The sequence below is a fragment of the Equus przewalskii genome, chromosome X (assembly GCF_037783145.1).
Source record: "Equus przewalskii isolate Varuska chromosome X, EquPr2, whole genome shotgun sequence".
Taxonomy (NCBI): Eukaryota; Metazoa; Chordata; class Mammalia; order Perissodactyla; family Equidae; genus Equus; species Equus przewalskii.
The window spans coordinates 52,190,989-52,203,268 of NC_091863.1; the positions used below are offsets into that span (position 1 = coordinate 52,190,989).

The 12,280-nt window shown below is 37.2% G+C and overlaps 1 protein-coding gene across 2 annotated transcripts in view; it reads right to left on the reverse strand.

The window, feature by feature from the left end:
• OPHN1 (oligophrenin 1) overlaps nucleotides 1-12,280 on the reverse strand; it is a 496,301-nt gene that overhangs the window by 206,059 nt on the left and 277,962 nt on the right. For both annotated transcript variants that reach the window (XM_070604028.1, XM_070604029.1), the window contains exon 6: nucleotides 6,476-6,577. In XM_070604028.1, coding sequence (XP_070460129.1) covers nucleotides 6,476-6,577 — 102 coding nt within the window. The remainder of the gene's footprint in view (nucleotides 1-6,475; nucleotides 6,578-12,280) is intronic.

Genomic DNA, 12,280 nt, shown 5'->3' on the forward strand with positions numbered 1-12,280 from the left:
ACTTCTTCATAAAACAGATCGAAACTATAAAGAAGAACCAGTCAGAAATGTTGAAGATGAAAAACGAAATATATGAGATAAAGAAAAATCTGAACTCCCTAAACAATAGAGCAGATATTAGAGAGAAATGAACCAGTAGTTTTGAGGAGAGAGAACTAAGACTAAAAAGAAATGAAGAAATTCTCTGAGAAATATTCAACTCAATTAGGAAATGCAATGTAAGGATTAAAGGTATTCCAGAGGGAGAAGAGAAGGAGAATGGAGCAGAAAACTTGTTCAAATAAATACTAGCTGAGAACTTCCCAAACCTGGGGAAAAGGCTGGAAATACAAGTGAAAGAAGGCATTAGATCTCCTAACTATATCAATGTAAAAAGACCTTCTCCAAGGCATATATTAGTAAAGCTAGCAAAAGTCAATGACAAACAAAAAATACCAAGGGCAGCAAGGCAGAAGAAACAACTTATACAGGAACCCCTATCACGCATTCAGCAGATTCCTTAGCAGAAACCTTATAGGCTTGGAGAGAGTGGAATGATATATACAAAATTCTGAAAGACAAAAACTTGCAGCCAAGAATACTCTACCCAGCGAAAATATCCTCCAGATACGATGGAGAAACAAAAACTTTCCCAGATAAACAAAAGCTAAGGGAGTTCATGGCCACAAGTCCCTGCCTACAGGAAATTCTCAAGAAAAGCCTTGTACCTAAAAAAAAAGAGAAAGGGCTTACAAAGCCCTGAGCAAGGAGATAAATGGTTAGGCAAAATCAGAAAATTGCAGCACTCTGTCAGAACAGGTCAGCAAACACTTAATTATAACATTAAAGATAAAGGGAAGGAAAACACCAAAAGTAAATATGATCTCATCATTTTAACCACAAACTCACAACCCAAGATGGAATAAGAAGTGACAATAATAACTTAGAAGGGGAAGAGGGAAGGGATGAAATGAGCTTAGTCTAAGGAAGTAAGAGGCTATCAGAAAATTGACTACCTCATCTATGAGAATTTTTATACAAACCTAATGGTAACCACTAAACAAATAATTAGAACAGAGACACAAATGATAAATGAGGAGAAAACTAAGAAAATCATCATAGAAAACTACCTAAACAAACTGGTAGTACAAAATACATGGGACGAGAAACAAAGGAAATGCAGAAGAACTGGAAAATGAATGATAAAATGGCAGCATTAAGCCCCCACATTTCAATAATCACTCTAAATGTAAATGGATTGAATTCTCCAATGAAAAGACAGAGCAGTGGGATGGAGTGAAAAACATACCCAACAATATGCTGCCTTCAGGAAACACCACTGTGCTCCAAAGACAAACAGAGGCTCACATCGAAGGAACGGAAAACGATACTCCAAGCTAATGGCAAACAAAACAAAGAAGATGTTGCCAAACTTATAGCAGACAATGTAGACTTCAAGATAAAAAAGGTAAAGAGAGACAAAGAGGGGCAGTATATAATGGTGAAAGGGATACTCCACCAAGAAGACATAAGACATAAATATTTATGCACCAACACAGGAGCACCAAAGTACACAAAGAAAATATTAACAAAGCTACAAGAAGATATTTAAAACAACACAATAATAGTAGGGGACCTCAACACCTCACTTACATCAATGGATAGATCATCCAGACAGAATGTCAACAAGGAAATAGTGGAATTAAATAAAAAACTAGACCAGATGGACTTGATATAGATATAGATATAGATATAGATATAGATATATACAACACTCCATCCAAACACAGCAGAATAAACATTCTTCTCAAGTGGCCATGGGACATTTCCAAGGATAGAACATATGTTGGGAAACAAGGCAAGCCTCAAACAATTTAAGAAGATTGAAATCATATCAAGCATCTTTTCCAACCATAATGCTATGAACCTAGATATCAACAAGAAAAAAGTTGCAGGGTACAAAATCAACTTGCAAAACTCAGGTGTATTTCTGTACTCTAATAAGAAACTTACAGAAAGAGAACTCAAGAATACAATCCCATTTAAAATCGCAGCAAAAAGAATAAAATATCTAGGAATAAATTTAACCAAGGAGGTGAAAGATCCATATAATGAAAACTAAAAGACATTATTGAAAGAAGCTGATAATGACATAAAGAAATTGAAAGATATTGCATGCACATGGATTGGAAGAATAAACATGGTTAAAATGTCCATACCACCTACAGTAATCTACAGATTCAATGCAATCCCAAGCAGAATCTCAATGACATTCTTCACAGAAATTGAACAAAGAATCCTAAAATTCACATGGGACAACAAAAGACCCTGAATCGTGAAAGCAATCCTCAGAAAAAAGAACAAGGCTGGAAGCATCACAATCCCTGACTTCAAAATATACTGGAAAGCTATAGTAATCAAAACAGCATGGTACTGGTACAAGAACAGGCACACAGATCAATGGAGCAGAATTGAAAGCCCAAAAATAAAACCACACATCTACAGACAGTTAATCTTCGACAAAGGTGTTAAGAACATTCAAGGGAGAAAGGAAAGTCTCCTCAATAAATGGTGTTGGGAAAACTGGACAGCCACATGCAAAAGAATAAAAGTAGACCATTATCTTTTGCCATACACAAAAATAAGCTCAAAATGGATCAAACACTTGAAGGTGAGACCTGAAACCATAAAACTTCTCCAAGAAAATATAGGCAGTTCACTCTTTGACATTGATCATAAAAGGATCTTTTCGAATACCATGTCCACTCGGACAAGGGAAACAAAAGGAAAAATAAACAAGTAGGACTTCATCAGACTAACGAGCTTCTGCAAGGAAAGGAAACCAGGATCAAAACGAAAAGACAACCTACCAACTGGGAGAAAATATTTGCAAATCATATATCTGACAAGGGGTTAACTTCCATAATTCGTGAAGAACTCACACAACTGAATAATAAAAAAACAACTAGATCAAAAAATGGGCAGAGGATATGAACAGACATTTTGCCAAAGAAGAGATAAAGATGGCTAATAGGCACATGAAAAGATGTTCAACATCACTAATCATCAGGGAACTGCAAATCAAAACTACAATGAGAAATCACCTTACATCCATTAGAATGGCTATAATCACCAAGACAAAAAACAACATGTTGGAGAGGTTGAGGAGAAAAGGGAACACTCCTACACTGCTGGTAGGAATGCAAACTGGTGCAGCCACTATAGAAAGCAGTATGGAGATTTCTCAAAATATTAAAAATAAAAATACCATATGGCCCAGCTATCCCACTACTGGGTATATTTATCCAAAGAACTTGAAATCAACAATTCAAAGAAACTTATGCACCCCCATGTTCATTGCAGCATTATTTGCAATAGCCAAGACATGGAAGCAATCCAAGTGCCCATCGACTGATGATTGGATCAAGAAGATGTGGTGTGTATATATATATATATATATACACACACACACACACAATGTGTGTATACACACAATATATACACACACACACACTATATATATATATATATATATGTATATATACACATACATACATACACACAATGGAATAGTACTCAGTCATAAAAAAGACCAATCATGCCATTTGCAACAACATGCATGGACCTTGAGGGTATGATATTAAGCTAAATAAGCCAGACAGAGAAAGATAAACACCATATGATTTCACTCATATGTGAAAGATAAACACACGGACAAAGAGAACAGTTTGGTAGTTACCACAGGGAAGGGAGTTGGGGGTAGGCACAAGGGGTGAAGGGGTGCATTTATATGGGGACTGACAAATCATAATGTACAAGTGAAATTTCACAATGTTATAAACTATTATGATATCAATAAAAAATATTTTAAAAAAAACAAAAACAAAGAGAAAGATAGGTGGTTGTCAGCGTTTTGGATGGTGTGGAAGAGGAGGGATGAATAGGTGGTGCCCAGGGATTATTCAGGATAGTGAAACTATTCTGTATGACAGCATAATACTCGATCCATGTCACTATACATTTGTCAAAATCCATAGAATGTACAACACATTGGCTCATCAACTGTATCAAATGTACCTTGCTAATGCAAATGCTAATAATAGAGGAAACCATATGCAGGGGATTAGGTATATATGGGAACTCTGTATTTACCATTTAATTTTTCTGTAAACCTAAAACTACTCCAAAAATAAAGTCTCTTAATGTTAAAAAAATATGACTCACCCAAGGTCCTACTGCTCATTTTTGATTGAACAAGTACAAAGGCTACATCCTTGCTCATTAGGAAAATCACCAGGGACATCTACACATGGTACCAAACTGCTAGGATACTCTAGAAGCTTTCATTGCAAAAACCTCCAAAAGAGTAAATTTTGGACTGTGTCTGAGGTTCCAAAGCCCCAGGTTTGGTAATTATCTAGGAGGACTCACGGGAGTCAGCATATAGTCATACTCATGTCTAAGATTTATTTCAGTAAAAGTATACAAAGCAAAATCATTAAAGGGAAAAGATACATGGGGTGAAGTCCAGAGGAAACTAGGTTCAAGCTTCCTAGAGTTCTCTCTTAGTGTAGTCACACAGGACACACTTAATTACTCCAGCAACAAGTTATGACGACACATGTGAAATGTTGTCTACCAGGGAAGCTCATTAGAGACTGAGTGTCCTAGGTATTTACTCGGGGCTGTACATAGGTACCCTCTGCTGAGCATGTACAAAAATTCCAGACTCCCAGAAGAAAACAACGTATTTAGCATAAACCACATTGTTTGTACAGGCATTCTAGGCACAGTGAGTCACTCTTACCATTTAGGGAAACTTTTACATCAGTGTAGGGAACTGTTTACCAGCCAAGTTCCCAGACACCAGCATAGAGTAATCCTGTACAGAGACCCTTCTAAGCATAATAGTCTCAGGCCTCTTATGTTAACTCTTTTCTGCATAGGAACCCTGGCACAAAATAGATGGAAAAGGAAGAAAACAAAAGTGTGCTAAATGAAAATGGCAGAGTACCCTAGACTAGTACTTCATTTCAGTTTCTGGAAGAGAAGCAGTCCTTCAACTTTTCCATACTAACTCCATCCACCACTCATCACCTTCAAGCACCTCATGCGATGCAATGGATACTCACTAAATCAGGTGTCAGGAGATGAGATTCAGCTTTGCCAAAATCTGTGTGACCTTGGACAAGATGATTTCTAAGAACATTTTCGGCTCATGTCTATGACCTTATTCAATCAAGTATCTCTTTTCATACTTGAATCGTCAATTTCTCTATCTTTTACTGGATCTTTTATCCAACATATAGATTCATTCTTACATTAAAAAAATTCTTAATCAGTTACTTTCTTCCTTCCCTTCCCCGATGTCACTCTTCTGACTTAGGGTCTCTCCTCTAGATCATTGCAATACTTTCCTAAACTGGCTTTCCTGCTTCCAGTCTCTCCCTGATCCAATTCATCCTATAGCCTCAGCCAGTTTAAGGTTCCTAAAATAGAATTCTACTCATATTGCTTGCACAACAAAAGGCCTTCAATGATTCTCCTAAAATTCAATACAAATTCCTGAGTCTATTACTTCATAATATGGCCTCAACTTGCCTGATCCTATCTTGTAAATTCTGGCCAAATAATTTCCGAAACATACTCTATGCTTTTCATTCTTGGAAAGGTCCGCTTCTCCACTTCCATCTGTCAAAAACTTTACCTATTGTTGAGAGACCACCTCAAATCAGAAGGGCAACATTCTTCCACAAAGGCACTTCTCCACATCCAAATGTAAGTTTTTTTATTCTCCAAACCCTTTCCCACACCTACGAGGATACCACCAACACATACACATTACAGTATGTAAAAAGTTCTACTCGTATAAAAGTTATGCATATTCTTATTTTAGCATCCCAACTGTAAACTGCAGGAGGGAAAGAAGCATGTCTTACTGTCTTTGTAGCCCTGTTGCACCTAGCATAGTGCCTGGCATGTGGTAGGCAGACAACAAAGAGTGGCTTATTTGATCTGAAGTCACTGCAACTTCCATGTAAGCTGTAGTCCCAGTGCAGGGCCAAAAAAAAGCCAACGTTGGAATAACTCAGGGGAAAAAAGTAGGAGATCTGTTCCTGATCTATCAAATACAGCACTAGTTTAAATTTATCCTCACAACAGTATTTTAACCCTATCCTTGTGTGGAATCTGGAACCAGAAACTTAGACCTGAAAGGGACTCTGGAGATCAATGAATACCACTCCTCCTTCAAAAGACAGGGGAACTGAGGCCAAAAAGAAATATCTTATTGAAAATCACACCTTGAGTGAGTGAAGGAGCTAGCTTGAGAACTCAGGGCTCCTGAGTCCCAGGCCATGGTTCTACCTGCAAGCGCTACTATCATACCTGGTTCCCTGCTGGGGCAGGGTATGAGGAAAGCCTTGCAGCAGGATGTTGCCACTGCTACCAAGACATAGCTGGCAATGGAAGGTGGGGACAGGCTTTTTGAACATACCTCTTGTAACTGAGATTCTTTCTTTTTGGAAGACAGATGTAGGTGCCGATCCAGCAAGGAATAAAACCTCTCGCCATCCTTTTCAAATTTCTTTTTCCGCTCCTAGACATGGGAGAGAAGGCACAGACTAAGATGTCTAGTTTTAATTAGGTCTGCTCAGAACTGAGAATGAATGATGCAGTATCAGGTTTCATGTGGCCAATCTCTCTAGCTCCTGGGAATAAAAAAAAGCAAGGGAGAATTTGCTTTTACATTGGTCTCAGCAGTTTCCGCTTCCTCAAATATAACCCTGAACCATTCTACCTACAGAAAGGGCAGTTCCTACTGGTAGAACTTAAGGCTCTGGGAGCTGCTGCTCAATGAATGACACTTACAATGGTCCTGTGTACGCTGCTACTTTTCCTTCTCCCCAATATTATTCATATGCATTAACAATTCATTCAATTTTTTTAAAAAAAAGGAGGAATAATAAGAAACACAGTAGTGAACTAAATACATGCCTTTAAAAGGTTAATCTACAATGCATTTAGATAGCCTAATAGTAAGCAAAACATTTCCAAGGCAATAGGAACTTGAGACTGCCTCTGTGAACGATGAGTTCTTTGCTATTGTTTAAGCATTTCATTACTGCATATTTAAAGATGAGGAAGAAATCCTGGAAGATTTAGCTGAAAAGCACGAGTTGAAAAGCTTTATGGGGGATGGAAGACTCAGCCGTCCCTCTCCTCAAGTATGAATTTTTTTTAAAATTGGCACCTGAGCTAACAACTGTTGCCAATCTTCTCTCTTCTTTTCTGCTTTTTCTCCCTAAATCTCTCCAGTACATAGTTGTATATATAGTTGTGGGTCCTTCTAGTTGTGGCATGTGGGACGCAGCCTCAGCATGGCCTAATGAGCAGTGCCACATCAGTGCCCAGGATCCGAACTGACGAAATCCCGGGCTGCCAAAGCGGAGGGTGAGAACTTAACTGCTCAGCCACAAGGCTAGCCCCAAGTATGAAATTTAATTAAACTCTCTGCCTCTCAGCACACTAGAAATCACACAGCCTCCAAAGGAGCACTAACAATGCTCCTTTGTCACAGACTAATGCTGACACTCTGCAATCCTCTCAGCATTATGCTGGGAAATTCATGTAAAAGACTTGCGTTGTCTTATAGAAAACCCAAACTCACTGAGCACCCACGGTGTGCCAGGTACTAGAAGAGGCACAGCAAGGGACACACAGACAAAAAGAAAAAGATACCTAACCATGGTTCACTTCTAGAGGCAATCTGTTGCTTGGCTAGAAGCCAAGACAGAGCCGAGTGACCTCTGACCTGTAAGGAGTGTGCTTTTTACCAGAGGGAAAGGAGTAGAGAGGAAGCTAACATTAACTGAGGCCTACATCAGGCCAGGCAGACTGTTAGGTACCTAAAATTCATAATCTCATTTAGTCTTTACAACCCTGAGAAGTAGATATTGTAAAGGAAATTAAGGTTCAAAAAAGGTGAACTAACATGTCCAAGATCACATAACATACAGGTCTATCTGATTTATTCCACACAGTCAAATAGAGCCAGATGATCATGGAAGGAATTACAGAGCTGAGTGACTCTGACCTGTAAGGAAAATGCTTTTTACCAGAGGCTTATAAATAATCAGGGAGCCTTGTGAATAAAACTCAAGTAGGTCTATAGCCCTACTCCAACTCAGATACCAAAACATAGGAGATAGAGATTTTCACACAAAAGATAGCTAGGGCAAACTGTTCCTCCAGCTGCTGAATCTATTTAAAGCAGCAATTGGCTGAAGAAAGCATGGGAGCCAGAAAACAACTTCTCTAGAAATATGTCAAGTTCTGTGGGTCACTTTTTCCTCCACTTCCATTTTTTAAATGGAAAACTATGAGATAGAAAATACATATCATAAAATTCATCCTTTTAAAGTGTACAATTCATTGGTTTTTAGTATATTCATAAAGTTGTACAACCATTACTGCTAATTCCAGAATATTTCCATCACCTCAAAAACAAACTCTATACCTATTAGCAATCATTCCCCATTCCCCCTCCCTAACGAAACCACAATTCACTTTATGTCTCTATAGATTTATCTATTCTAGACATTTCATCTAATTGAAATCATACAAGATGTGGCCTTTTGTAACTGTCTTCTTACATTTAGCATGTTTTCAAGGTTCAGCATGTGGTACCATGCGGTACTCCATTCATTTTTATGGCTAAATAATATTTGATTGTATGGCTATACCATAGTTTCTTCATGAATTCATCAGTTGATGGACATTTGGATTATTTCCATTTTTTGGGCTGTTATGAATAATGCCGCTATGAACATTCATGTACAAGATTTTCTGCGGTCATGTTTTCAATTCTTTTGGGCATACACATAGGAGTAGAATTGCTGAGTCATATGGTAACTCTATGTTTAACTTTTTGAGGAACCACCAAACTGTTTTCTAAAGTGAGAGTATCATTTTACATTACCAACAGCAATGAATGTGAATTCCAATTTCTCCGCATCTTCACCAACTCTTCTCTGTCTTTTTGAATATAACCAAACCAGTAGGCACGAGGTTGCATTCACTGTGGTTTGATTTGCCTTTCCCTAATGACTAATGATGTTAAATGTCTTTTCATGTGTTTATTAAAAACACCTTTGTATATATATTCTTTGGAGAAATGTTTATTGACTTATTTTGCCTTTTTTCAAATTGAATTTTTTTTACCTTTATATTTTTGAGTTACAAGAATTCATTATATACTCTGAATACTACAAGTGCAAGTATTTTTCTCCCATTCTCTGGGTTGTCTTTGCAATTTCTTGGTAGTGTCCTTTGCAGCCCAAACATATTTAATTTTGTAAAGTCTAATTCAACTAGTTTTGCTTTGGTTGCTTGTGTTTTTGGTGTCATATCTCAGAAACTGTTGCCTGATTTAAGGTCATTAAGATTTACACCTATATTGTCTTCTAAGAGTTTTAGATTTTTGGGTTTTACTTTTTGATCATGATGAAATGTGTGACTCCAACTTCATTCTTTTGCTTGAGGGTATCTAGTAATCCCAGCATCTTTTGTTCAAAAGACTATTTCACCATTGAATTGTCTTAGCATCCCTGTAAAATATCAATTAACCATAAATGTGTAAGTTTACTTTTGGACTCAGTTCTATTCAATTGATCTATATGTCCCACCACACTGCCTTGATTACAATAGTTTTGTAGTAAGTTTTGAAATTAAAAATTGTCTTTTTTTTTTTTTTTTTTTTTGCTGAGGAAGATTCGCCCCAAGCTAACATCTGTGCCAATCTTCCCCTATTTTGTATGTGAGTTGCTGCCACAGCATGGCTGCCAACAAGTGGGCTAGGCCTCTGCCTGGGAACCAAACACAGGCCACAAAAGTGGAGCATGCTGAACTTAACCACTAGGCCATGGGGCCAGCCAAAAAACTGTAGGACTTTTTCTATCCTGGTCCTTTCTATGTGGATTTTAGGGTCATCTTATCAATTTGTGCAAAATGGTCAGCGGTGATTTTGCTGGAGATTGCATTGAATCTGCAGATCAATTTTGTGAGTACTAACATCTTAATATTAAGTCTTCCAATTCATGAACATGGGATGTCTTTCTATTTATTTAGGCCTTCCATATTTTATTTAAGTCTTCCTTAATTTCTTACAATGATGTTTTATACTTTTCAGTGTACAACTCTCACACTTATTTTGTTACATTTATGCCTAAGTACTTTAATCTTTTAGATGCTACTGTAAATGGGATTGTTTTCTTAATTTTCTGAATGTATAGAAATATAACTTATTTTTGTATATTGATCTTGTATCTTGCAACCCTGTTGCACTTCTTTATTAGTTCTAACAGTGTGTGTGTGCATGTATGTGTGCATTCCTTAGGATTTTCTATATACAAGATGAAGTCATCTGCAATTAGAGATAGTTTTACTGCTTCTGTTCCAACCCTGGCTAATTATCCTGACTGGATCCTCTAGCAAAATGCTGAATAGAAGTGGCAAGAGTGGACATCCTTGTCTTGTCCTTGATCTTAGAGGGAAATATTTTAGCCTTTCACTATTAAATATGATGTTGGCTGTGGGGCTGTGGGTTTTCTGTATCTGCCATTTATCAGGTTGAAGAAGTCCCCTTCTCTTCCTGGTTTACAGAATATTTTTATCATGAAAATGTGTTGATTTTGTCAAATGCTTTCTTTGTGTCTGAGATATTTGTGTACTTTTGTCCTTTAATATATTAATATAGTGTGATGCATTGATTGATTTTTTAGATATTAAACCAACCATGCATTCCAGGGATAAGTCTCACTTGGTTATGGTATATGATTCTTTTTATATATTGTTGGATTTGGTTTGCTATATTTTGCTGAGGATTTTTACATCTATATTCATGAAGGATATCTGTCTGTAGTTTTGATTTCTTGTTATGTCTTTGGTTTTGCTATCAGGGTAATACCTTACTCATGGAATGAGTTGGGAGGTATTTTCTCCTCTTCAATTTTTGGAAAAGTATGTGAAATATAAGTGTTAATTCTTTAAACATTGGGTAGAATTCATCAGTGGGACCAGCTTGTCCTGGGCTTTTCTTTCCATACAGTTTTCTGATTACTAAGTCAATGGCTTTATTTGTTATAGGTCTATTCAGATTTTCTATTTCTTGTGGAGTCCACTTACATTTAATTCCACTAAAGTCAACCACCAGTGACATCAGCCTACTACTTCTGAGCCACTCCAACATAGGTTAAAAAGAACACCTTTCATTTCAGGGTCAATTTGACTGCAAGAGCCAAATGCAACAGAGGCTCTAATCAAGAGCCATTTTCCATCCTCTGGTAAAAATGCTACATTAAGACATTTGTTGGGGCCCACCCCATGGCCGAGTGATTAAGTTCAGGCACTCCAGTTCAGCAGCCCAGGGTTTCAGTGGTTCAGATCCTGGGTGCAGACCTAGCACTGCTCATCAAGCCATGCTGAGGCAGCATCCCACAAAGCAGAACTAGAAGGACCTACAACTAGAATATACAACTATTTACTGGGGGGGCTTTGGGGAGAAGAAAAATAAAAAAGATTGGCAACGGATGTTAGCACAGGGCCAATCTTAAAAAAAAAGTCGGTTGTTGGACAGATGAAGAAGAAAAGGAACTCCTATTTGTTGAGAGCACACATTTGTCAAGCTGGATGTGAGGCTCTTCAATATATATTATTTAATCGAAATACTGAGATCAACTCTGAATGCTAGGTTTAACTTTAAAAAATTTTCTTATTTAATAGAAATATGTACAGAACCAGAGACTGAAGAGAGGAAATAGAGCCTGCGAACTTGATTGCAGCATTACATTCAAATGCCCAAATGATCACATAAGAAACATGCAAGGTTAAGACTTTTTATTAAAATTTTTCCTTATTCAAATAATCATCTAGTTCCATGTACTAGCTTAAGACAAGCAGCAATCCTAAGCCCCCTTTCTCCAATTTCCGCTTCCCCAGAAGCAACCACTTTCATCTCCTTAATATAATTATTCTAGTATTTACTTTCATATTACTAATAACTCAAATGAATATTTATATTGCTATTACTAATTTTCAAGTTTTGTGCATTATCTATTAACTTTGGAATAAAGAAGATGAGGATTTAGCTCTCTTTTCCCTCCTTGTCCCATTACCAACACCATCACCTTTGCCCTCCTACCCAAACATATGTCCTCATACTCCCAATACACTTTTATTGTAATTTTGATTTAATTCATATTCAGTATTTAGATTATTATGACTATCTACATACTATTTATAA